The sequence below is a fragment of the Mustelus asterias genome, chromosome 15, assembly GCF_964213995.1.
Source record: "Mustelus asterias chromosome 15, sMusAst1.hap1.1, whole genome shotgun sequence".
Classification (NCBI taxonomy): Eukaryota; Metazoa; Chordata; class Chondrichthyes; order Carcharhiniformes; family Triakidae; genus Mustelus; species Mustelus asterias.
Genome location: NC_135815.1, coordinates 87,307,777 through 87,335,681, shown reverse-complemented (window position 1 = coordinate 87,335,681; position 27,905 = coordinate 87,307,777). Strand labels below are relative to the sequence as shown.

General features: G+C 51.1%; 2 protein-coding genes across 9 annotated transcripts in view; one reads left to right on the top strand and one right to left on the bottom strand.

Moving 5' to 3' along the window:
* The window catches only part of esr1 (estrogen receptor 1), an 887,250-nt gene that overhangs the window by 333,971 nt on the left and 525,374 nt on the right, over window positions 1–27,905 (bottom strand). The gene's annotated exons all lie outside the window — the stretch shown is intronic.
* LOC144504750 (nesprin-1-like) overlaps window positions 1–27,905 on the top strand; it is a 603,924-nt gene that overhangs the window by 572,883 nt on the left and 3,136 nt on the right. Inside the window, exons 141-144 of the mRNA XM_078230493.1 lie at window positions 1,169–1,297; window positions 9,006–9,218; window positions 14,875–14,967; window positions 17,758–17,816. Coding sequence (XP_078086619.1) covers window positions 1,169–1,297; window positions 9,006–9,218; window positions 14,875–14,967; window positions 17,758–17,816 — 494 coding nt within the window. The remainder of the gene's footprint in view (window positions 1–1,168; window positions 1,298–9,005; window positions 9,219–14,874; window positions 14,968–17,757; window positions 17,817–27,905) is intronic.

The window sequence follows — 27,905 nt, the reverse complement described above, 5'->3', positions numbered from 1 at the left end:
GCAAACAAAAGACTGCTTCACTTGCTTCCTGAAGATTCCCTGTCATCCAGCCAATTATGTAACCAGAAAACGATCACACGGATCAAACATCCAATGAGATTACTTGTAGACAATGCCATTCTGCTTGGTTCAAACTTCATGTCTTTCACATAACGGCAATAAAATTTGACGTCATTGTGTCTACTCAAAAGTAAACAACTTCCCAGACCAGATCCCTGATTCAGAGTAACCTTACGACCTGCATCTGGTTTTAATTATAAGTTGACCAATAATCCCAGCATGCTTCACTCTCAGCCAAAATAGCCTCTTAAAGCCAATTTTGCCATTATTGTTGTAGTCGTTCTTTCTCCGTCTACACGTACTTGAGTAATAAAGGAAAAAAAAGCAACTTCGCATTTTTGTAACACCCTTCATGCCCAGAGGATGATCCAGAGCACTTTACAGCCTGTGTAATAGCTTTGAAGTGTAGTCACTGTGGTAATGTAGGGAAATGCAGCACCCAGTTTGTGCGCAGCAAGCTCATGGACACAGCAACAAATGACCAGTTAACCTGCATCGTTGCTGTTGGTGGAGGCAATGTTTGTCAGGACTCTGGGAGAACTCCCCAAACAGCGCAGTAGATTATTTCATTGGCCTCCAAGGGCTGACAGGACGTGGTTTTAACATCTCGCTGCAAGAGGGCACCTCTGACAGTGCTGCATTCCCTCAGCGTGGTACTGGGAGTGTCGGCATTGATGATGTTCACTAATGTCCCTTAGGGAAGGAAGTCTGCCGTCCTTACCCGGCCTGGCCTACATGTGACTCCAGAGCCACGGCGATGTGGTTGACTCTCACTTGCCCTTTGAAATGGCCGAGCAAGCCATTTAATTCAAGGGCAACTAGGGGTAGACAATAAATGTTGGCCGGTACAGATTGTGGTCGGTACAGACCCGATGGGCCAAATGGCCAGTGATGCCCATGTCCCACCAATGAATAAAAGAAAAGTGTTCAAAGTATGTACATTGTCGGCCTGTAATGTTCTGACCGGGGCGGGGGGGGTACTAGCACTGAGCTGAGGCTAACGTGTAGACAGCAGGTGTGGCTTCCCTGTGAGCCTGTCGGTGGCTGGGATTGACGGATCCGTTGTAACCCCGTCCTGAGGTTGGCCTTCCCTCTCCTGTGTCCGCAGGACTTCCACGAGATGAGCCATGGCCTCCTGCTCTGGCTGGAGAACATCGACAGACGGAGGAACGAAATTCTCCCCATCGACCCCAACCTGGATACGGACACCCTACAGGATCACCACAAGACATTGATGGTGAGAGCTACACTGCAATCTCCTCCTTTTCGCTCCTTATTTCTGTCGCACAGGATGAATAAACTCCGATTGTGCCCAGTGTCACTGGAGAGGAGGTGACGAGGGAAGGTGGATGATGTTGAGGTTGGAGGGACAGAGGATATTAAAATAGAGTTCCCTAAAATGTTGCCCCTTTTCACCTTTACGCAGAGATTAATGTTCAGCAGCAAACCTGAGACACAAGTAGAACAGCACCAGATATCCCCACGCATCCAACATTCGAGTATACCCATGTCAATAGCCTAGTGCTGCAGATGCTGAGGGCAGCACGGTGGCACAGTGGTTAGCACTGCTGCCTCACAGCGCCAGGGACCCAGGTTCAATTCCGGCCACGGGTCACTGTCTGTGCGGAGTTTGCACGTTCTCCCCGTGTCTGCGTGGGTTTCCTCCGGGTGCTCCGGTTTCCTCCCACAGTCCAAAAGATGTGTGGGTTAGGTTGATTGGCCGTGCTAAAAATTGCCCCTTAGTGTCAGGGGGATTAGCAGGGTAAATGCATGGGGTTGAAGGGATAGGGTCTGGGCGGGATTGTGGTGGGTACAGACTCGATGGGTCAAATGATCTTACCTCTATTCCACTATTAACACTCCTTCAGTCCCGAATGCCACCATTAACACCCTTTCTGTTTTGTGTCGATGACATTTTTGTCACTCTCTCTCCCCCCCATCCCTGCCCCACCTCCACCGCGCCCCTCTCCAACCCATATAATTCATCACAAAGAACAAAGGAAAGTACAGCACAGGAACAGGCCCTTCGGCCCTCCAAGCCCGTGCTGATCATGATGCCCGAACTAAGCTTAAAAAAAACCTCCTGCCGTTACTCAGTCCGTATCCCTCTATTCCCTCCCTATTCATGTACCCATCCAGATGACCCTTAAATGTTGCTAATGTGCCTGCTTCCACCACCTCCTCTGGCAGCGCGTTCCAGGCACCCACCACTCTCTGCGTGAAAAACCTCCCCCGCACATCTCTCTTAAACTTTCCCCCCTCTCACCTTGACATTTCTATCCCTCATCATATCTGTAGAAGAATCATCCAGACTCGAAACGTTAACTCGAAACACTGTTTCATAGAATCTCTGCAGTGCAGAAGGAGTCCATTCGGCCCATCAAGCCTGCACCAGCAACAATCCCACCCAGGCCCTATCCCTGTAACCCCACGTATTTACCCTGCTAATCCTCCTGACACTAAGTAGCAATTTAGCATGGCCAATACACCTAAACCACACATCTTTGGAGGAAACCGGAGCACCCGGAGGAAACCCACACAGATATGGGGAGAATGTACAAACCCCACACAGACAGTGACCCGAGGCCGGAATTGAACCCAGGACCCTGGAGCTGTGAGGCAGACGTGCTAACCACTGTGCCACCGTGCTGCTCTCTTCACAGCTGCTGCCAGACCTGCTGAATTTATCCAGCATTTTCCGTGTTTATATTGTTAATAGCTTCACCTTTTTTTTAAAAAACCCTTCTCCTGTAACACAGCCAATCTCAATTCTTTCCTTATATATCCCCATTTCTAGCAGATTCCCGCCCGGGCCTCCGGGAATGATCAGGGAGTGAGACCCCAGCAGAATGTCTCTCTGCTCTTCCCATTCCTGTCACTCAGCAGCGCTCCAGCCAGCTAACCCCACTCAAAAATAGGATGGGACCCGGAACCATGTTACTGAGCCAATAGCAGAGAGTGCTTTTAAATTCAAATTTCACAGCAAGCTTCCTTACATACACACTAGATGGCAGTGTACCTCACTGTGAGAAACTGAATACAGTAAGAAGTTTAACAACACCAGGTTAAAGTCCAACAGGTTTATTTGGTAGCAAAAGCCACACAAGCTTTCGAGGCTCTGAGCCCCTTCTTCAGGTGAGTGGGAATTCTGTTCACAAACAGAACTTATAAGACACAGACTCAATTTACATGAATAATGGTTGGAATGCGAATACTTACAACTAATCCAGTCTTTAAGAAACAAAACAATGGGAGTGGAGAGAGCATCAAGACAGGCTAAAAAGATGTGTATTGTCTCCAGACAAGACAGCCAGTGAAACTCTGCAGGTCCACGCAACTGTGGGAGTTACAAATAGTGTGACATAAATTCTGATTCTAGGATCGCATGATAAAGACTCAGGAGGAAAAAAGCAGAAATATTTATGTGAAATAGTGTGACATAAACCCAATATCCCGGTTGAGGCCGTCCTTGTGTGTGCGGAACCTGGCTATCAGTTTCTGCTCCGCGACTCTGCGCTGTCGTGTGTCGCGAAGGCCGCCTTGGAGAGCGCTTACCCGAATATCAGAGGCCGAATGCCCGTGACCGCTGAAGTGCTCCCCAACAGGAAGAGAACAGTCTTGCCTGGTGATTGTCGAGCGGTGTTCATTCATCCGTTGTCGCAGCGTCTGCATAGTTTCCCCAATGTACCATGCCTCGGGACATCCTTTCTTGCAGCGTATCAGGTAGACAACGTTGGCCGAGTTGCAAGAGTATGTACCGTGTACCTGGTGGATGGTGTTCTCACGTGAGATGATGGCATCTGTGTCGATGATCCGGCACGTCTTGCAGAGGTTGCTGTGGCAGGGTTGTGTGGTGTCTTGGTCACTGTTCTCCTGAAGGCTGGGTAGTTTGCTGCGGACAATGGTCTGTTTGAGGTTGTGCGGTTGTTTGAAGGCAAGAAGTGGGGGTGTGGGGATGGCCTTGGCGAGATGTTCGTCTTCATCAATGACATGTTGAAGGCTCCGGAGGAGATGCCGTAGCTTCTCCGCTCCGGGGAAGTACTGGACAACGAAGGGTACTCTGTCCACTGTGTCCCGTGTTTGTCTTCTGAGGAGGTCGGTGCGGTTTTTCGCTGTGGCGCGTTGGAACTGTTGATCAATGAGTCTAGCGCCATATCCTGTTCTTATGAGGGCATCTTTCAGCGTCTGGAGGTGTCTGTTGCGATCCTCCTCATCTGAGCAGATCCTGTGTATACGGAGGGCTTGTCCGTAGGGGATGGCTTCTTTAACGTGTTTAGGGTGGAAGCTGGAGAAGTGGAGCATCGTGAGGTTATCCGTGGGCTTGCGGTACAGTGAGGTGCTGAGGTGACCGTCCTTAATGGAGATGCGCGTGTCCAAGAATGCAACCGATTCCGGAGAGTAGTCTATGGTGAGCCTGATGGTGGGATGGAACTTGTTGATGTCATCATAGAGTTGTTTCAGTGATTGTTCACCATGAGTCCAAAGGAAGAAAATGTCATCGATGTATCTAGTGTATAGCACCGGTTGAAGGTCCCGTGCGGTGAAGAAGTCTTGTTCGAACCTGTGCATGAAGATGTTGGCATATTGAGGTGCAAATTTGGTCCCCATGGCTGTTCCGTGTGTCTGGATGAAGAACTGGTTGTTGAAGGTGAAGATATTGTGGTCCAGGATGAAGCGGATGAGATGTAAAATTGCATCTGGAAACTGGCAGTTGTTGGCGCTGAGCACTGAGGCCGTTGCAGCAATGCCATCGTCATGGGGGATGCTGGTGTAGAGTGCTGAGACATCCATTGTGACGAGGAGCGCTCCTGGTTCAACTGCTCCATGTGTGCCGAGTTTCTGTAGGAAGTCCGTCGTGTCGCGACAAAAGCTGGGGGTTCTTTGTACAATGGGTTTCAGGATGCCCTCGACATAGCCGGAGAGGTTCTCGCACAGGGTCCCATTGCCCGATACGATGGGACGGCCGGGTGTGTTTGCCTTGTGTATCTTCGGGAGGCAGTAGAGATCTCCAACGCGGGGAGTACGTGGGATGAGAGCACGGAGGGTGTTCTGAAGGTCCGGATCAAAGGTCTTGATCAGAGTGTTGAGTTGACGGGTGTGTTCTTTGGTCGGATCTGCAGGTAACTGTCTGTAGTGTTCCTCGTTGTTGAGTTGTCGGTACACTTCTTTGCAGTAATCCGTTCTGTTCAGTATGACGATGGCCCCTCCTTTGTCTGCTGGTTTGATGACAATGTTGCGGTTGGTCTTGAGAGCGTGGATGGCGTTACGTTGTGCTTGGGTGATGTTCGGGGCTGTCTTGTGAGTGCGGCTGATGAATTTGGTGTTGACGCACCTCCTGACGGCTTGGGCATACATGTCAAGTCGAGGGCAGCGGCCTTCCGGAGGAGTCCAATTCGACTCTTTCCTCTTCGGATGCACTGCGGATCTCTCTGTCGGCTGTTCCAGTTCATTGGCTGTCTCATTGTGTTCGTTGTTGGCCTCTTGGGGTTTGTGGAAGAACTCCCTCAGCCTCATTCGCCTGATGAATTCCTCTGTGTCTGCTGCGAGACTGATGGGGTCTATTTTGGTGGTGGGGCAAAAATTAAGCCCTTGGCTGAGAACTTCGATTTCATCTGGTTGAAGTGTGTAGTCGTACCCTTCGTTGTCCAGTACTTCCCCGGAGCGGAGAAGCTACGGCATCTCCTCCGGAGCCTTCAACATGTCATTGATGAAGACGAACATCTCGCCAAGGCCATCCCCACACCCCCACTTCTTGCCTTCAAACAACCGCACAACCTCAAACAGACCATTGTCCGCAGCAAACTACCCAGCCTTCAGGAGAACAGTGACCAAGACACCACACAACCCTGCCACAGCAACCTCTGCAAGACGTGCCGGATCATCGACACAGATGCCATCATCTCACGTGAGAACACCATCCACCAGGTACACGGTACATACTCTTGCAACTCGGCCAACGTTGTCTACCTGATACGCTGCAAGAAAGGATGTCCCGAGGCATGGTACATTGGGGAAACTATGCAGACGCTGCGACAACGGATGAATGAACACCGCTCGACAATCACCAGGCAAGACTGTTCTCTTCCTGTTGGGGAGCACTTCAGCGGTCACGGGCATTCGGCCTCTGATATTCGGGTAAGCGTTCTCCAAGGCGGCCTTCGCGACACACGACAGCGCAGAGTCGCGGAGCAGAAACTGATAGCCAGGTTCCGCACACACAAGGACGGCCTCAACCGGGATATTGGGTTTATGTCACACTATTTCACATAAATATTTCTGCTTTTTTCCTCCTGAGTCTTTATCATGCGATCCTAGAATCAGAATTTATGTCACACTATTTGTAACTCCCACAGTTGCGTGGACCTGCAGAGTTTCACTGGCTGTCTTGTCTGGAGACAATACACATCTTTTTAGCCTGTCTTGATGCTCTCTCCACTCCCATTGTTTTGTTTCTTAAAGACTGGATTAGTTGTAAGTATTCGCATTCCAACCATTATTCATGTAAATTGAGTCTGTGTCTTATAAGTTCTGTTTGTGAACAGAATTCCCACTCACCTGAAGAAGGGGCTCAGAGCCTCGAAAGCTTGTGTGGCTTTTGCTACCAAATAAACCTGTTGGACTTTAACCTGGTGTTGTTAAACTTCTTACTGTGTTTACCCCAGTCCAACGCCGGCATCTCCACATCAGAAACTGAATAGACAGGACATTGGGTAAAGAATCCTCTCTCACACACTAACACATATACACCCCGACAGAACACACACAGAACACACACACAATCCTCTCACTCTCACACTAACACACACACACATAGAACCCTCTCACTCACACACACACAATCCTCGCACACACACACACTCGCACTCACACACACACTCACCCACACACTGACACACACACACACACTCTCACTCACACACACACACTCTCACTCACACACACACACACAATCCTCGTACTCACACACACACACACTCATACACGCACTCACACACACACTCACACACACACACTGACACACACACACACTCTCATTCACACACACAATCCTCGCACTCACACACACAATCCTCGCACTCACACACACACACACACACACACACACACACACACACACACACACTCATACACACACAGACACACACACACACAATCCTCGCACTCTCTCACACTCACACACACACTCACACACACACACACTCGCACACACACTCACACTCACACACACGCTGACACACACACACACTCACTCACACACACACACTGACACACACACACACTCTCACTCACACACACACACACACTCTCACTCACACACACACACACTCTCACTCACACACTCACACACACACTCACACAATCCTCGCACTCACACACACGCACTCGCACACACACGCACACACTCACACACACACTGACACACACACACACACACACACACACTGACACACACACACACACTGACACACACACACACACTCAATCCTCGCACTCTCACACACACACGCACTCACACACGCACTCACACACACTCACACACACACACTCACACACACACACACTGACACACACACACACTCTCACTCTCACTCACACACACAATCCTCGCACTCTCTCACACTCACACACACACGCACTCACACACGCACTCACACACACTCACACACACACACTGACACACACACACTGACGCACAGTGACACACAGAACCCTCTCTGGGAATGGGATGGTTGTGATGTGTAGGTGAGTGACAGGACGGGAAAGTGGGGGAGCGATAGGGAGGGGGGGGTGAAAGAATGAAGGAGAGAGGAGAGGATTGGGTGGGAGGATGTTACAGTTCCGCCCTGTTATTAACATCCATTTCATTGCATTCAGACTCTAACAGGTGCTGACGTTATAAATCAGGGATTTTTTTTGAGTTATGGGCGAGTCAGTTTTACTCCCACAGTCAACAAAGTGGCTTCATTTCAACGTCTCCCAGTTCCTCCCTGCCCGCACTATGGATGTTGCATCAGAGCAATCCATCATTTTTATCACTCTGACCTCCAATCATTTGATCTGAACCTGTGAAGTAATGTGGGTGTGTGACTCTGAACAGTTGGTACTGGCTGGTAACTTCATTACAGCAAAGACCAGATGCCAGCCTTGATCATTCACAATATATACGGTCATTAACTATAACACTGCACCTTAGCCGGCCTGCCGTTCTGGTGCAACACTGAGGGAGTGCTGCACTATCAAAGCTACCATCTTTTGGAAGAAACTTTAAACCAATAGCTTCTCTGCCCTTTTAAAATGGATGGAGGATTGCACGACATTGGTTCGAAGAGGTGTAGGCGTCTTCCTCCCAGCGTCAGGACAACATTGACCCCTCCAGCAACATTATTAAAACAGATTGTGATCGCCACTCTGTTTCTGGGATCTTACTGTGCCCAACTTTGGCTGCCGCTATGATGTATAGTCACCGCAGCGCAAGCGTACCACTGTGGTTATCAAGCATGTGCTGAAGGTGTGTAAGATCCCATTAAAATATTGGCACGGCGGCACAGTGGTTAGCACTGCTGTCTCATAGCGCCAGGGACCCGGGTTCGATTCCCGGCTCGGGTCACTGTCTGTGCGGAGTCTGCACATTCTCACCGTGTCAGTGTGGGTTTCCTCCGGGTGCTCCCGTTTCCTCCCACACTCCAAAGATGTGCGGGTTTGGTGGATTGGCCGTGGTAAGTTTGACCCTTAGTGTCAGGGGGACTAGTAGGGTAAATGCGTGGGGTTATGGGGATAGGGCCTGGGTGGGATTGTGGTCGGTGCAGACTCGATGGGCCGAATGGCCTCCTTCTGCACTGTAGGGATTCTATGAAATAATTGACTATCAGGAGGTTTGTGCCGAGTATCCCATCATCCTGCAGTTCTAATTCCAAGCGGAGTGTGTGTTTTGTATCTCAATGTAGCAAATCAGACGGGAGTTGCTGGAGTCTCAGCTGAAGGTCGCCTCACTGCAGGACATGTCCAGCCAGCTGCTGGTAAACGCGGAGGGCAGGGACTGCCTGGAAGCCAAGGAGAAGGTCCATGTCATTGGCAACCGTCTCAAACTCCTTCTGAAAGAGGTCACCCAAGATCTGAAGGAGTTGGAGAGACTATTGGACATGTGCAGCAGTCAAACGGTACGTCAATGGAACCAATCCGCAAATGGTCCAATCTGTGGGGTGCTGAATTGCCTTTTGATTTTGATTTGATTTATTATTGTCACATTTATTAGTATACAGTGAAAAGTATTGTTTGTTGCGCGCTATACAGACAAAGCATACCGTTCATAGAGAAGGAAAGGAGAGAGTGCAGAATGTCGTGTTACGGTCAGAGCTAGGGTGTACAGCCTAATGATCACCAAACCTGTCAGAATTAGAGCATCGTTAGAGGGGTTTAAAAGAGTTAGAATGAAGTTTTAGAAGTACAAAACGAGAGTAAAAGATCGAATTAGAAGGCATGCTGGGCACAGCTTGCAAGAAGTCGCCTTGCTCCGGTGCCATCTTGAGAAAAGAAACTAGCCCAGTGACATTACCACTGCGCCACTGTCTCCCCTCAATGCATCTCATGGCCGGAATTCTCCCATCCCGCCGCCACTGGAATTCTAGCGGGCAGGGGGGACGGACCATGTAAAGGTCCATTGAAGGTGGGCGGGAATCTCCGGTTTGCAGGCGAGTGATTACTTGGTTCAGTAATGTCCTTTAGGGAAGGAAATCTGCCATCCTTACCTGGTCTGGTCGCAGACTCCCCCGCCCCATAGATGTATCTTTTTAGAGATTGGCACAGAGGCGGGATCTGCATGTAGAGAGTCACCAGTGGGTGGCATCCAGGATGGGGCGGGGGGGGAAAGGGTGGCACGGGTGCCACCTCCCTGGAGGGTGAGGTCACACACAGGCTCTGCTACACAGGTCAGGTCCTCGATGGGGCTGCCATCGATGGAGGTTAATGGGTATACAAAATAAAATGCCTGATGCATTGGCGTGCCTGCCAGAGGTCCCGTGTGAAATGTTAAGGAGCGGGTGAAGGCAACAGTGTCTTCATGGAAACTGGCTAACCTTCACCCAGGGTTGAGTGCTTTGTGTTTGCGTTATTTGCTCGCCGTCACCCAGCGATGTGTATCTTCTCATCCCGTGTTTGTAAATAGGAGCAGAAATTTTCCAATCTTCAGGACAATGTTCCTATTTATGGGGGAGGTGTTGTCTTAGTCAGATCCACTCACACTGTCATTCTCTGTGCCGTGTTGCTGGTGTCTATTCGTATGGAATTGTGCAGGTTGTGTCCGGCTTCTTTGACATTCTGGGTGGGAATTTCCGGCCATCCCCGCCCCAAGGCTGGAAATTCCTGTCCGAGTATGGTCTGTCCGTCCGCTCCCGCTCACCCCCGCGCGCCTGCTGCGATTCCCATGGTGAGCAAGATGGGAAAATTCTGCCCAATGTGTGTGTGGGTGTGTGTGTTCTTTTATTCATTTATGGGACATGGGCGTCGCTGGCTGGGCCAGCATTTATTGCCCATCCCTAGTTACCCTTGAGAAGGTGGTGGTGAGCTGCCTTCTTGAAACGCTGCAGTCCACGTGGTGTAGGTACACCCACAGTGCTGTTAGAGAGGGAATTCCTGGATTTTGACCTAGTGACAAGAAGGAACAGTGATATATTTCAGGATGGCGAGTGGCTTGGAGGGGAACTTGCAGGTGGTGGTGTTCCCATGTACCTGCTGCCCTTGTCCTTCTAGATGGAAGTGGTTGCGAGTTTGGAAGGTGCAGTCCAAGGATATTTGGGGAATTCATAGAGAATCCTGACCGTGCAGAAGGAGGCCACTCGGCTCATCGAGTCTGCACTGACCACAATCCCATCCAGGCCCTATTCCTTTAACTCCATATTGCTGCAGTGCAGTAGCGTGTACGATCTTGTAGATGGTACACACTGCTGCTAATGAGCGTCAGTGGTGGAGGGAGTGGGTGTTTGTGGATGTGGTGCCAATCAAGCGGGCTGCTTTGTCCTGGATGGTGTCGAGCTTCTTGAGTGTTGTTGGAGCTGCACCCATCCAGGCAAGTGGGGAGTATTCCGTCACACTCCTGACTTGTGCCTTGTAGATGGTGGACAGGCTTTGGGGAGTTAGGAGGTGAGTTAGTCGCCACAGTATTCCCAGCCTCTGACCTGCTCTTGTAGCCACAACATTTATATAGCTAGTCCAGTTCAGTTTCTGGTCAATGGTAACCCCCAGGAGGTCAATAGTGGGGTTCAGCAATGGTAATGCCATTGATTGTCAAGGGGCGATGGTTAGATCCTCTCTTGGAGATAGTCATTGTCTGGGACTTATGTGGTACAAATGTCACCTGTCAGCCTAAGCCTGGATATTGTCCCAGTCTTGCTGCATTTGGACATGGACTGTTTCAGTATCTGACGTGAATGGTGCTGAACATTGTGCAGTCATCAGTGAACATCCCCACTTCCGATCTCTACGTGCGGGCATGTGTGTGTGTGTGTGTGTGTGTGTGTGTTGCGGGGGGAGGGGGGGGGGCGCGTGTGTGTGCTGCGAGGGGGTATGTGTGAGTGAGACAGGGGGGTGTGTGTGAGTGCGGGGGTGGGAGTACGTGAGTGTGGGGGTGGGGTGTGAGTGTGCACACGGAGTCTGTGTGTGTTGTGTTGTGTGGTGTTGTGTCAATCAGGCGCATTAGTACAGTGTGTTGTGTTCTTTCGGCAGGGTGTATTTGTATGAGTTGTGTTAGTCACCATGTTATTAATCCAGGATCTGACTCTGCTCCAGTGTATCTGGACATTATGTGGATTGGAACCATGGGGATACTCTCTCTCGATGTGGAGATGCCGGCGTTGGACTGGGGTAAACACAGTAAGAGTTTTAACAACACCAGGTTAAAGTCCAACAGGTTTATTTGGTAGCAAATGCCATTACCTTTCGGAGCGCTGCTCCTTCGTCAAAGAAAGAACAAAGAACAATACAGCACAGGAACAGGCCCTTCGGCCCTCCAAGCCCGCGCCGCTCCCCGGTCCAGGATTGAATCCTGAATCCAGGATCCACGCCCAATTTTCCAGCCTATCTACATACCAATATCCTATCCACCGAGCTGTCCCTCACAGCTACGATGCTTTGTTTATTACAACCTATTAACTCACCCCCACCCCCCTATTCCAGACCATGTGATCCCCAGGGAGAGGCGAAAACCCAGAGTGAAAAACCCCAGGGCCAATATGGGGAAAAAAAAAAATCTGGGAAATTCCTCTCCGACCCCCTGAGGTGGGTGCAGCTCCAACAACCGTCAGATGGAGTGGATATCTGCTCTCAAACAGGGCACAGAGACACAAAATCAAGTGACAGAATACTGATTAGAATGCGAATCTCTACAGCCAACCAGGTCTTAAAGCTACAGACAACGTGAGTGGAGGGAGCATTAAACACAGGTTAAAGAGATGTGTATTGTCTCCAGACAGGACAGCTAGTGAGATTCTGCAAGTCCAGGAGGCAAGCTGTGGGGGTTACCGACAGTGTGACATAAATCCAACATCCCGGTTTAGGCCGTCCTCATGTGTGCGGAACTTGGCTATCAGTTTCTGCTCAGCGACTCTGCGCTGTCGTGTGTCGTGAAGGCCGCCTTGGGGAACGCTTACCCGGAGATCAGAGACTGAATGCCCGTGACCGCTGAAGTGCTCCCCCACAGGAAGAGAACAGTCTTGCCTGGTGATTGTCGAGCGGTGTTCATCGTTGTCGTAGCGTCTGCATGGTCTCCCCAATGTACCATGCCTCGGGACATCCTTTCCTGCAGCGTATCAGGTAGACAACGTTGGCCGAGTTGCAAGAGGCAAGAGTATGTACCGTGTACCTGGTAGATGGTGTTCTCACGTGAGATGATGGCATCCGTGTCGATGATCCGGCACGTCTTGCAGAGGTTGCTGTGGCAGGGTTGTGTGGTGCCATGGTCACTGTTCTCCTGAAGGCTGGGTAGTTTGCTGCGGACGATGGTCTGTTTGAGGTTGTGCGGTTGTTTGAAGGCAAGAAGTGGGGGTGTGGGGATGGCCTTGGCGAGATGTTCGTCTCCATCAATGACATGTTGAAGGGTCTGGCCTTCACGACACACGACAGCGCAGAGTCGCTGAGCAGAAACTGAGAGCCAAGTTCCGCACACATGAGGACGGCCTCAACCGAGATCTTGGATTTCATGTCACACTATCTGTAACCCCCACAACGTGCCTGGACTTGCAGAATCTCACTAGCTGTCCTGTCTGGAGACAATACACATCTCTTTAACCTGTGTTTAATGCTCCCTCCACTCTCATTGTCTGTATCTTTAAGACCTGGTTGGCTGTAGAGCTTCGCATTCTAATCAGTATTCTGTAACTTGATTTTGTGTCTCTGTATGCCCTGTTTGAGAGCAGATATCCACTCCATCTGACGAAGGAGCAGCGCTCCGAAAGCTAATGGCATTTGCTACCAAATAAACCTGTTGGACGTTAACCTGGTGTTGTTAACACTCTCTCTCCACAGCACGCCAGAGTCACTCTAGTTGATTTATAGTGTGAGGATGGAATCTCCCTGGGTAAGGCCCGGGGAGCTGATGGAAGTAACTGTGTGTACCGCTTCTCCTGGGTTCCTGTCCACAAACAGGCGCTGACCGAGGCTCCTCGAGATCTGGGGATCTCCTGATTGATCTCCTTGCCAATAAACACGGGTTTGCGCTCAAAGGCGATGCATTCATGGTGGAATTACTGAGCAGGTTCTGTAAAGGATGTGCTCCAGTGGAGAGCTGCAGTTTCCTGTAATTCCCCACAATGGGAATTGTATTAAACAATGAACACAGAGGCACAGAATGCAATTAAACAACATTGCAAAACCGTAATGACCTTGTTAGGGACGCTAAATGTTAATGAATTGCATCAAATGTGGAATGCAAATAACACTCAGTAACTGAAAGGTTTAGCATTGAATATAAGTTGATAAGGCCTTTGGATGTCTAATTCTGCTCTTGTTTGTGTTTTTTCCCCCTCACTATTCATTTTAGTCTGACTCGTAATTCCGAACGCTCGCATTTGTTGTTCTATGAATAACATGAAGTCCCTGTTGATTTTGATTCTATTTGATTTATTATTGCCACGTGTATTAGTAAACAGCGAAAAGTATTGTTTCTTGCGTGCTATACAGACAAAGCATACCGTTCATAGAGTACATAGGAGAGAAGGAAAGGAGAGAGTGCAGAATGTAATGTTACAGTCATAGCTCGGGTGTAGAGAAAGATCAGCTTAATATATGGGCGGTACAGTGGTTACACTGCTGCCCCCACAGTGCCAGGGACCCGGGTTCAATTCCCGACTTGAGTCATTGTCTGTGCGGAGTTTGCACATTCTCCCCGTGTCTGCGTGGGTTTCCTCCGGGTGCTCCGGTTTCCTCCAATGGTCCAAAAAACATGCTGGTTAGGTGCAATGGCCATGTTAAATTCTCCCTCAGTGTACCCGAACAGGCGCCGGAGTGCGGCGACTAGGGGATTTTCACAGTAACTTCATTGCAGTGTCAATGTAAGCCGACTTGTGACACTAATAAATAAAGATAGGTCCATTCACAAGTCTGAGGGAAGAAGCTGTTCTTGAGTCGATTGGTACGTGTTTTCAGACTTTTGTATCTTTTTCCCAATGGAAGAAGGTGGAAGAGAGAATGTCCAGGGTGCGGGGGAATCCTTGATTATGCCGGCTGCTTTTCCAAGGCCGCGGGAAATGTAGACGGGGTCAACGGATGGGAGGATGTTGGCGGGTCTCTTGATGTGCTGATTCAAGGATCTCTTCTTCCTTCCAGGACCTGGTGTCGTGGTCTTCAGCCGATGATTTGGACTCGTCCGGCTCCCTCAGCCCCGTGTCTGGTGGGAGTTTGCCCGTTCGATCTAGACCGGTAATGTACTTCCACCAATCTCGATAACCAACGTGGTCGGGTGGTATCACATAGCCCTTGCATCTGACAGTTGGTGCCATGATTTCATGCCAAAGAATTCCCTGAACAGGACATACAGGCCCTGCACCCCCTTCATGCTCTCTCCTGCTTACCCCCGACCCCCAGCCCCTCCCCCCCGTCCCCTCCCCACACCCCCTGCATGGAATTGAGAAAAATCGTGAATTTTACTTTGATTTGAGTGTTTCTTTTTGACTGTTTGTTCTTTTATGAATTCGATTTTTCTGAGTCCTGAATGATATGTTTATCGTTTGTTCTGATATTCCTGTCTTGTTAATCAGCCCTAGTTCTTTGAATTGATTTTTCTCCATTCACGGATGGTAGCTTCCCAAAAGGAATACTGGCTTTCCGGCGCAGTTCCGACACCCACCACCTACACCGTTAACGCACTCGCGCTACATTCTCCACACACTGCAGTCAATATTTACCCACCTTTCCCACTCACTGAGGACCAATCCGAAACCAAACGCACCATTACGTTGTGAATAACACGACGGTATATCCTGGTGGTAATGTCACAATTACGTGGGGCCGGCACGGCGGCACAGTGGTTAGCACTGCTGCCTCGCAGCTCCAGGGACCCGAGTTCGATTCCGGCCTCGGGTGACTGGGTTTGCACGGAGTTTGCACGTTCTCCCCGTGCCTGCGTGGGTTTCCTCCGGGTGCTCCGGTTTCCTCCCACAGTCCAAAGATGTGCGGGTTAGGTGCATTGGCCATGCTAAAATTGCCCCCTCAGTGTCCCGGGGTGCGTAGGTTAGAGGGATTAGCGGGGTAAGTATGTGGGGTTACGGGGATCGGGCCTAGGTGGGATTGTGGTCAATGCAGATTCAATGGGCCAAATGGCCTCCTTCTGCACTATAGGGTTTCTATGATTTCTAATCCCCTGGGGACCTGGGTTCAAATCCCACCATGGCAGATGGCAAAATTTGAATTTAAAATAAAAAATCTGGAATTAAAAGTCTAATGACGACCACAAATCATTGTCGATTGTTGGAAAACCCTATCTGGTTCACTAACGTCCCTTTAGGGAAGGAAAGCTGCCATCCTTACCCGGTCTGGACTACGTGTGACTCCAGGTAAACAGCAAAGGGGTTGACTCTTATTGTCCTTGGCCAGCCAGCGATGCCCACATCCAGTGGACGAATAAAAAAAACACTCACCTATAGGAGTTTGAAAAATATTGGCCAACCTGCGCTGAACTAATTGACCTGAGACACCGCGCTCAGGAGGTGCCACACCTGACTTTAGCACTGGTGGGTCTAATGGGAGGAAAATGGCCTCTTACTACTGATCACTCCAAGAGCCCTACTCAACGTCCCCGAGGACCCTGAAACCTGATGTGCTCCACATGGTCCAATAGCACTGCTGCCTACTGTCGAGACTCAATCTTGAGCGACTGGCATTGGGGCAAGACCCAGTAGAATGCCCGGGCAAGAGGCACTTGGGAGTTAGCACAAGATTGATAGAAACTGACTTTTGCTCTGGAGGTTGAGGATCTAGAGTTTGGATGTAGGTATAAGATTAGGCCAAAGGCCCCTTTGCCACAGTGCACTCCACAGCCTCACTACCCCCTAATGATTGTTAGTGAGTGAAGGAGCAGAAATATCAGAATGGAGTGGACAGGTGAGATGAGGATCCCAGTGCAGTCGGAGCCCATCACGGCCTGTTCCCACCTTGATGTGATCGTCCTGTGTGCGGAACTGACCTTTTGGGCACAGGAAGGGCTCAGGAAATGGGAAGTTAGGATGAAGAAAACCACGTCAGTTGCTGATCTAAACAGGCACCAGATGAACATTCCAGTACGCGCACTTAACCCTCCCAGTACACGCACTCACCCCTCCCAGACGCGCACTCACCCCTCTCAGTACACGCACTCACCCCTCCCAGACGCGCACTCACCCCTCTCAGTACGCGCACTCACCCCTCCCAGTACGCACACTCACCCCTCCCAGTACGCACACTCACCCCTCCCAGTACGCACACTCACCCCTCCCAGTACGCACACTCACCCCTCCCAGTACGCACACTTACCCCTCCCAGTACGCACACTTACCCCTCCCAGTACGCACACTTACCCCTCCCAGTACGCACACTTACCCCTCCCAGTGCGCACACTTACCCCTCCCAGTGCGCACACTTACCCCTCCCAGTACGCACACTCACCCCTCCCAGTACGCACACTTACCCCTCCCAGTACGCACACTTACCCCTCCCAGTACGCACACTTACCCCTCCCAGTACGCACACTTACCCCTCCCAGTACGCACACTTACCCCTCCCAGTACACACACTTACCCCTCCCAGTACGCACGCTTACCCCTCCCTGTACGCACACTTACCCCTCCCAGTACGCACACTTGCCCCTCCCAGTACGCACGCTTACCCCTCCCAGTACGCACACTTACCCCTCCCAGTACGCACGCTTACCCCTCCCAGTACGCACACTTACCCCTCCCAGTACGCACACTTGCCCCTCCCAGTACGCACGCTTACCCCTCCCAGTACGCACGCTTACCCCTTCCATTAACACAATACAGCCCATGGACAAACACACACACAAGGACACTGCAGTTGAACCATGAGGAAGAGCCAGTTTCCTTGTTGTTGTCATGGATATTAGTCGCCTCATCTGATTTTTTGCTGCACTCTCTTGTGTTGGGTCATCAGTAGCTTTGTCTTTATTTGCCTGGACTGAACATTCTCTTTCTTTACCCCTCCGTTCATTCCAAACAGCCACGAGGCAAATGTAGCCTCTCCCAGCCTGGAACCTCTGTCAGCGGCCCACACAGCAGGTACCTTGTTCTCCTGGTTTCTACAAATTTACCTCTGGAGCCCGGAGAGGATGATGGAAACTTCTAGAAAGTGCCCAGCGGGCTAAACCCTGAGGTGGGGCTGGGGGCGAGTATTGGCAGGACCTGTGCAGGATTAGTAAAGTGCCACATATATCCATCCCCCAACTGGGTTCAATTTGTGTTAACTTCACTGTCGCTTACCCCGTCCAATAGGTAAAATTTGAAATGTAAATCCAGAATCTGACCCCCCTCCCCCTCGCCCCCCCCCCAGGGGTACACATTTACAAAAAAAAACCAAAGGGCATTTATATCACTCCAAAATATTGGATAATGTGGAATCCTGATCGCAAATGTGGCCGAAATTTTACCGGCACGCCCGTCCCAATTCCAGGGGCGGGCGAGGCTCGGAGAGCGGCATTCTCCGTTGGCCTCGGGCGGGACCGTACCAACCTCGGGCGGACGTGCCGGGAAAATTCCACCCACAGTGTTTTAACCTCACTCCAGCTGTGGGAGACAGCTGTTCCGAGTGAACATCCTGCCACGTGATATCCCTTCCTTATCCGTTTCCATCATCATCTCTGATCCTAGACTTTACATGAAGCTGGTTAATAGGGTTTTTTTTCTTTTGCCGTTAGCGCTGTGCTTTTACAGACTCTTTGAGCCACTCGCCTTCTGTTGCTTGAATGCTGGTCAGCAGGATGAACCTTCCCTGGCTTCGCCTCGATTCCACCCTCCCCCCCCGCACCCTTTTGCACAGCGGACAATGCTTGCTGGCTAACCCACCAGAGGGCAGAATCGCAGCTGCATCCCGCTTTCTCCCCCCACCTCCCCCCGCCGCATCTATCTCTCATTTCTGAATGTGCCTCATTGCCCTGTGTGTGAAACCCTTCTGTCTACTCCCCCGTACATGTTGCCCACTCTTTCTTCCCCCCCCACCCCACTCCGACCACCCGAGCTTCCTTACTCACTTCTAACACAAAATACGGAGGGATTCCGAATGCACTCTCGCCCCGACAGCGCTTCGAGGTAGTCTGTATTAACCGCAGGGGAGCTCTGCACCCGACTAACCTCTTTACTCAAGACTCCACTGCACTGAGTGGCACTGCTCCAGCGCGTTTGTGTTCACTGCAGCAGCTAAAGCTCTAACTAACAGCACTCGAAACCTGCCGTGCAACTCACACTCAACAAGCTAATTCCAGCTGTGGCAATACCGAGAAGGTCACTGTGCGACTGCGAGTTATTGTTATTCTCGTATTTCTCGTCTGCGTACAATATTCAATCTGTTACTTTGACAAGCGGCGATATAAATCAGTTCTCGCTGAATGGGGGGATAAATCAGGCACGCAGGCCTGACAGCTTGTGGTCAGTGTGCCTGGCCCGCTGTGAATGTTTGATCTCGAGTCTTGCGGGCTATCAGCACTTGTCCCCCCCCCCGATCACAGAGTGCTTTGTGTTTGATCTGTCAGTGCATGAAGCGACCACAATCCTGCACAGTCGGGAGTGAGTGCTGAAGGCAGCATTGCTTCCTCTGGTTCTGCAGCGTGACTTTCGCCAGCGAAGGGATGGCATGCTCGAGAAGGAGGAGGAGGAGGGGGGGGGAAGGAGGAGGGGGGGGAAGGAGGAGGAGGGGGGGGGGGGAAGGAGGAGGAGGGGGGGGGGAAGGAGGAGGGGGGGGGAAGGAGGGGGGGAAGGAGGAGGAGGGGGGGGGAGGAGGAGGAGGGGGGGGAAGGAGGAGGGGGGGGGAAGGAGGAGGGGGGGGAAGGAGGGGGGGAAGGAGGAGGAGGGGGGGAAGGAGGAGGAGGGGGGAAGGAGGAGGAGGAGGGGAAGGAGGAGGAGGGGGGCGGGGGGAGAGGAGGAGGAGGGGGGGAAGGAGGGGGAGGAGGGGAGGAAGGTTGAGGAGGGGGGGAAGGGTCCTGATTGATGGTTGGGGGGGCGGTGGGGAGTGGCGGGGGGGCGGTGGGGAGTGTGGGGGGGGGGGCGGTGGGGGGGGGTGGGGAGTGGGGGGGGCGGTGGGGGGGGGTGGGGAGTGGGGGGGGAGGGGGCACTCAATAAAAGTTTGTGTCTGGAGTTCCAACCTCCAAGTCTTGTCCGCTTTCGGTGGGTTATCATAGATTCCCAACAGTGCCAAAGGAGGCCATTTGGCCCATCCACTCGGCACTGGTCACAATCCCACCCCTGTAACCCCATTTACCCCAGCTAATCCCCTGACACTAAGGTGCAATTTATCACGGCCAATCGACCTAACCCGCACATCTTTGGACTGTAGGAGGAAACCAGAGGAAACCCACGCAGACACGGGGAGAATGTGCCAACTCCACACAGACAGTGACCCAAGCCGAGAATCGAACCCAGATCCCTGGCGCTATGAGGCAGCAGTGCTTATCATTGTGCCACCGTGCCGCTCCGATTTGACTGATTCTTCAACAAGGGCGGCACGCTGGTTGGCTAGGCTGCCTCACAGCGTCAGGGATCCGGATTCAACTCAGACCTCGGGTCACTGACTGCGTGGAGTCTGCACGTTCTCCCCATGTCTGCGTGGGTTTCCTCCGAGTGCTGCGGTTTCTTCCTACAGTCCAAAGATATGCTGGTTAGGTGGATAGACGTGGGGGTTAGTCCATAGATGTGGGGGTTAGGTTGATTTGCCATGCTAAAGTGACCCCTAGTGTCAGGAGGATTAGCAGGGTAAATGTGTAGGGTTTTAGGGATAGGCCCTGAGTGGGATTGTTGTCGGTGCCGGCTTGATGGGCTGAATGGCCTCCTTCTGCACTGCAGGGATTCTATTCTATTCTATTCAATTCTGTGTGCAGGTTGTGTGGATAGGTTATGCTAAGTTTCCCTGTAGTGTTCCAAGGTGGGGTGCATATACATGCGGCTAAGGGGATAGGGCCTGGGTAAGATGGAGAGTTGGTGCAGACTAAATTGCTAAATTGCCCATTAGTGTCCCAAGATGTGTAGGTTAGATGGATTAGCCATGGTGAATGTGCAGGGTTATGGGGATAGGGAGGGGGAGAGGGCCTGGATAGGATACTCTTAAGGGAGTCCAACCAGTCTTGATGGGCTGAATGGCCTCCTTCTGCACTGTGGGAATCCTATGATTCTATGAACCCTCCCACCCCGACAGGTGGGGTTTTAGTGTCAGCTATAGCCGGGAGCTACACTCGAGCAGGATGAGGGCTCCCTGCTGGTTTTACTACCAAATGGTTATGGAACTCCCCCTTTGACCAGGAGGGTGGTGGGACTCTGAGGAAGCATCAGACTCCCTGGGACATGGGGCAATTCCTGGGCCGGGAGCGAATGAGAGCCACGTGGAGACCTGAGCCTTGAACTGGGAGGGGACCAAGCAGACTGGATGTCTTGTGAGTGTCTCCCATGGACTGAGATTATCTCTGACCATCTGGAATGGTAAAGAGGGAGCTGTTGCCTTGAGTGATGTTTCTATCTTTCTCATCAAGTCTTCAGATGATTGGATCAATCGGGATGACTGTCCACGGACGAACCAATCAAATTGCATTGATTTTAAGAAAGTGGCCAGTCAAGCTATTCATGTCAATCACGAACCAATCAAATATTGTCTTTTAACAAGTTCGGCAAAAGCTTTTTCAGTAAAATAGAACCTTGTCCATCAAACGGTTGGTGTTAAGAAACAAACCAATCAAATTGGGCGGCACGGTGGCACAGTGGTCAGCACCGCTGCCTTCACAGCGCCAGGGACCCGGGTTAGATTCCCGGCTTGGGTCACTGTCTGTGTGGAGTCCGCACGTTCTCCCCGTGTCTGCGTGGGTTCCCTCCCACAATCCAAGGATGTGCAGGTTAGGTTGATTGGCCATGCTAAATTGCCCCTTAGTGTCAGGGGATTAGCAGGTTAATATGTAGGGTTACAGGGACGGAGCCTAGGATTGTGGTTGGTGCAGACTCGATGGGCCGAATGGCCTCCTTCTGCACTGTGGGAATTCTACGATTCCACAGAATTTGTGATTTGAAGTGAGGCGCAGAGTGAAGCGATTGCCACATTGTGCGCAAAATGTTAACAGAATCACAGAATTCCTACGCCACAGAAGGAAGCCATTTGGCACATCCTGTCGAAAAGGATGCCATGGGATACTAGCTTTATATCACAGATTTATTCAATGAATTTAAATGCCACCAGTTGCCGTGTTGGGATTTGAACCCACGTCCCCAGAGCATAGGCCTGGGCCTCTGGAATACTAGTCCAATTGCACAATGGTTAGCACTGTGGCCTCACAGCACCAGGGACCCGGGTTCGATTCCAGCCACGGGTGGTTGTCTGCGTGGAGTCTGCACATTCTCCCCGTGTCTGCATGGGTTTCCTCCGGGTGCTCTGGTTTCCCCCCACAGTCCAAAGATGGGCAGGTTAGGTGGATTGGCCATGCTAACTGTGTACGTGGTTACAGGGATAGGACAGGGGTGGGGGTGGGCCTGGGTAAGATGCTCTTCAGAGCAGAGGTGCAGACTCGATGGACCGAATGGCCTCTTCCTGCACTGTCGGGACCCTATGATGGCCACAACCCCATCTCTCCCCCCAGTGGTCTCTTCTCCAGTGACAGAGCAACTTTAAGGTAAAGAAACTTCAAACAATTCTGACATTTGTGTAGCGAACATCAGCCCAGCCCAAAAATGAAGTGAACAGTTTCCCCAAGTGCAGCATTGCTTTCTGACAACTATGATGGCCTAGTGGTCTTATCACTAGACTATTCATCCAGGAACTCAGCTAATGTTCTGGGGACCTAGGTTCAAATCCTGCCACAGCAGATGGTGGAATTTGAATTCAATAAAAAATATCTGGAACCAAGAATCTACTGATGACCATGAAACCATTGTCGATTGTTGGAAAAACCCATCTGGTTCACTAATGTCCTTTAGGGAAGGAAATCTGCCGTCCTTACCCGGTCTGGTCTACATGGGACTCCAGAGCCACAGCAACGTGGCTGACGCTCATCTGCCCTCGGGCAACTAGGGATGGGCAATAAATGCTGGCACAGCCAACGACACCCGTGTCCCATAAAGGAATGCATTTGAAAAAAAATATCATGTGTGGGGAGCTTGAGGGGGGTTCGCATTCTACACCACAAGTCTGCTATTCCCAAGGACCCTTCCCACAGGAGTGGCACATTGGCACAGTGGTCACAGCGTCAGGGACGCAGGTTCAGTTCCAACCTTGGTCTCTGCCTGTGTGGAGTTTGCTCATTCTCGCCTGCATAGGCTTTCTCCGGGTGCCCCGGTTTCCTCCCACAGTCCAAAGACGTGTGGGTTAGGTTGATTGGCCATGCTAAATTGACCCGAGTGTCAGGTGAATTAGCATAGCAAATATGTGTGGGGTTAAGGGAATAGGGCTTGGGTGGTATTGTGTTCAGTGCAGGCTTGATGGGCCGAATGGCCTCCTTCTGCACTGTAGGGATTCTATGATTCACTTGGAGTTAGAGAGAAGTATAGCAAGACACTCCTATCTGAGGTGTGGTGTTGTTGTGAGGGCAGCACAGTGCTGTGCTGAACTTATATGTGGGTGGCACATTGGCACAGTGGTTAGCCCTGCTGCCTCACTGTGCCAGGGACCCGGGTTCAATTCCCAGCTTGGGCCATAGTCTGTACGGAGTCTGCACATTCTCCCCGTGTCTGCGTGGGTTTCCTCCGGGTGCTCTGGTTTCCTCCCACAGTCCGAAAAACGTGCCGGTTAGGTGCATTGGCCGTGCCAAATTCTCCCTCAGTGTCCCCGAACAGGCACCGGAGCGTGGCGACTAGGGGATTTTCACAGTCACGTCATTGCAGTGTTAATGTAGGTCTTCTTGTGACACTGATAAGTAGACTTTAAAACTTGCCGCCATCTCTGGCTGGCTTTAGTGCGCAGTTAAAGTCCCAAATCTGGGTGTCACATGAATGTGACGCAGGTCAAAGGGTAGCAGAGCCAAAGAGGAACATTTTCTCTATCTGTGGTGGAGCTTATATTTGGTTTAACAGTTTGATGTTAATAATACAACCAGTTAGTGTGTAATGAGGGACTGCGTGTCCCTGCTGTTCCTGTCACATTTCATTGAACCCCATTCTTGGCATTCTCAGACAGTCTGAAGTAATGTATAATAGGATTCCAGCGAAGGAACACTGTGATGCTGTTTAATGTGCCGTGACTCTGTAGAGCTTTAATGGACTTTTGGAATCACTAGGAGAGAAACCACGTCTGTGAGCGCAGTGTTGGAACACTGATAAGGCGCTGGGAGTGCTGGGGGATCGCTCACTGCAGCAGCCATCGAGCGCCCTGCAGAATTCACAGGGCCTGTCCCCTTGTGAGTTTGTATCTGCACAAGATCAGGAATCGTGCTCTGGAATCTGAACGAATCTCAGGGAACTGGGTTGGAAACAGGCAAGGCGTTCTGCTGGTACCATCCCTCTGCCCTACGGTGGTTTCAGAGCCCCACTTCTTAACAATTCACGTCTTAGAATGCAAAACCGAAATGCCAACGGTAACTATATGTTAAGGAAAAGGAATGCCAAGGTAAGGGTGAGCCAGGATTGAACTGAATGCAGGAACCGACGCACTCCTGTTCCAAAAGTGAGTGAAGGCCATTCAGTCCGACCTGCCTGTTTCATGATGTGATGGTGGAAGAGTGTTACAGTTCATTCAGAATCCACTTTTTACATACATGTTGTGGTCTGGAGCTGTAGGTGGTGAACACAGAATCCCTACACTGCAGAAGGAGACTATTCAGCCCATCAAGCCTGCACCGACAACAATCCCACCCAGGCCCTATCCCCGTAACCCCACTTATTTACCTTGCTAATTCCCCTGACACAAAGCGGCAATTTACCGTGGTTCATTCGCCTAACCTGCACATCTTTGGACACAAAGAGACAATTCACCCAGCTGGTCCCCCTGACACTAAGCGACAATTTAGCATGGCCAATCAACCCAGCCTGCACAACTTTGAGCGTGAGAGGAAACTGGAGCACCCGGAGGAAACCCACGCAGACACGGGGAGAATGTGCAAACTCCCCACAGACAGTGACCCCCAAGGCCAGAATTGAACCCGGGTCCCTGGCACCGTGAGGCAGCAGTGCTAACCACCGTGCCACCATGCCACCCATTGGCTTGGAGAGTGAGTGTTAAAGGTGTAAGTGTGCAGTGGGATGTGAGAATCCCGCCTACACACTTGGGTTTGGGCATCTCCCGTTTAACCTCTATTCCTAGTAGCCCTGAGGAGTCTAAGAACTTAGGACTGGAGTTACGTGTAATCCGGGCTGGCTACGCAGTGGCATGTTCCCTCCTCTGAAGGACATTAGTGAACTCGTTGGACTCTTGTGTCTCTGATGCTGGAGAAGTTGTCTACTTGTTGAATTCCATTTTACAACTGGTGCCCCAGAGCTGACGCAGGAAGAGCGGGTCACATCCAGTTCTTTGAGGCACTGTCAGTTTACAAAACAGCGTCAGCGGAAAGGAAGAAATTGCATTTATATGACGCCTTCACAACCCAAGGTTCCTAAAAGCATTTCCCCGCCAAGTGTTGTGATGAAGGGAACGCAACAATGAATCTGTGGACAGCAAGACCTCAAAAACCGCAGGGTGCCAACAAGCAGATGATCCATTTTGATTCGCGTACAGGAGCGGGGATGTCTTGCTGCAATTATACAGGGCCTTGGTGAGGCCACACCTGGAATACTGTGTGCAGTTTTGGTCTTACCTGTTCTTGCTATAGAGGGAGTGCAGAGAAAGTTTACCAGACTTGATTCCTGGGATAGCGGGATTGTCGTATCGGAAGAGATTGAGTCGGTTAGGATTGTATTCGCTGGAGTTGAGAAGAATGGGAGGGGGATTTCATAGAAACCTATAAAATTCTAACAGGACAAGACAGGGTAGATGCAGGAAGGATGTTCCCGATGGTGGGGGAATCCAGAACCAGGGGTCACAGTCTGAGGATACAGGGTAGACCGTTTCGGACAGAGATAAGGAGACATTTCTTCACCCAGAGAGTGGTCAGCCTGTGGAATTCGCTACCACAGAAAGTAATTGAGGCCAAAACAGTGTATGTTTTCTGGAAGCAGTTAGATATAGCACTTGGGGCGAAGGGGATCAAAGGATATGGGGGGTAAGTAGGAACAGGTTACTGAGTTGGAGGATGAGCCGTGATCATAATGAATGGCGGAGCAGGCTCGAATGGCCTCCTGCTCCAATTTTCTTTGTTTCTATGTTGGGTGAGGATTAAATATCAGCCAGGACATGAGGGAAGGATGCACTGCCCTTCCACCAGTGCCATGGAGCCTTATACTTTCTCCCAGATGTCCTGGCCAGTATTTATCCCTCTACCAACATCGCTGAAAGGATATAATCTGGCTGCTATCCCATTTTCCATTGTGGGAGATGATGGAGAAACAATGAGACTCCGATTGGATGTTCCTGAAGGGAAAGAGTAATGTGGGGAATGGGCTGAATCCCGTTCTGGTCAATGGGATCTCAGCCACGAGGATGGACTTCCTCTCCGCGGGACCTGCAGCCGGTGGGCTTTGGTGAGCCAGGTGCCAGGAGCTAATGAAAATTACCCCTGCGTAGTGAGCCCAGGGGAGGCGTGTGCCCCCCCGCCCCCTGCGCCCCCCCCCCCCCCGCCCCCCCCGGTGGGATTTTCTAGTCCCGACAGGCTGCAGGAATTGTCATGGATAGGACGGAGAGTCGAACGGAGCAGCGAAAGGCCCATTGGCTGTGGGCGGGAATTGGAAAGTCCCACCCTTCGGCTGAGATTTTACCGATTCCCCCTCCCCATCATAGCGGATTTTCCAGCAGAGGCGACAGCTCGCCATTGGCTACCGGCGGGATCCTCCAGTGCCATCGAAGTCAATGGCCGTGCCAGTGGGGGGGCGTGGGGGTTGGGGTGGGGGTGGTGTTGTCGTCTTCGGTGGGACTGGAAGATCCCGCCAGCAGGAAGGGCTGGAAAATCGTGAGCTTAAGAGTGGAGCAGACATAAGCAATCTAGCAGGAAGGTCACTGGTGAAGTGTTACAGGGACCCAAACTCACTCACTCACTCTCTCTCTCTCCCTCGGCTAATTCTTGGGTTCTGCAGTAATAGGGAACTGGAAAGGGGCCACCTCACCGTTACCGCAAACGGAGCCATCAGATTCTGGTTCAAAACATTTAAATCAGAAAAGACACTCTGGCTGGAATTTTACCGATTCCGGGACGGGTGAGGCTCACAGAAAGGCATTCTCTGTTGGCCCCGGGCGGGATTTTATGATCTCGCCCGAGCGAGGTGGTTAAATCCCGCCCCCTTGTCGCTCTTTGAGCTGACAGAAAAGAGAAAGCCAGGGTGTTCACTTCCAACTGCACTTTCCTCAACGACACTTTGAACCAGATCGAGTCCTGCAGCTGATAAGGATCCCAAAGCCACCAATCACGCAGTGCACAGGGTATTCCTAATGTTCTGGACAGGCATATCATGGGGAAGACCATAAAATATAGGAGCAGAAGTAGGCCTTTCAGCCCATCGAGTCTGTTCCACCATTCAATGAGATCATGGCTGATGTGAAATGATAATCCTCAACTCCACTTTCCTGCCTCATCCCCATAACCCTCGATTTACTGATTACAAATCTGTCTCTCTCAGCCTTGAACATTCTTAATGACCCAGCCTTTACAGCCCTCTGTGGTAAAGAATTCCACAGATTCACTGCCCTTTGAGGGAAGAAATTCCTCATCTCTGTCTTAAATGCGTGATGCCTTACCCTGAGATGATGCCCTGTGGTCCTAGACTCTCCCACAAGGGGGAAACAACCTCTCAGCATCTACCCTGTCAAGCCCCCTGAGAACGCGATATGTTCAATAAGGTCATGTCTCATTCTTCTAAACTCCTACTGACCCAAACCTACTCCAACCTCTCCTCAGAAGAAAATCCCTCCATACGCAGGATCAACCGAGTGAACCTTCTCAAGCAAAAACAGAAAATGCTGGAAAATCTCAGCAGGTCTGACAGCACCTGTGGAGTGGGAATAGAGCTAATGTTTTGAGTCTGGATGACCCTTCATCAGAGCAACATTCTGTTCTGTTTGTGTTCGCACAGCCAGCAGATTTTCCTTACGTATCCATAAAGCATTCC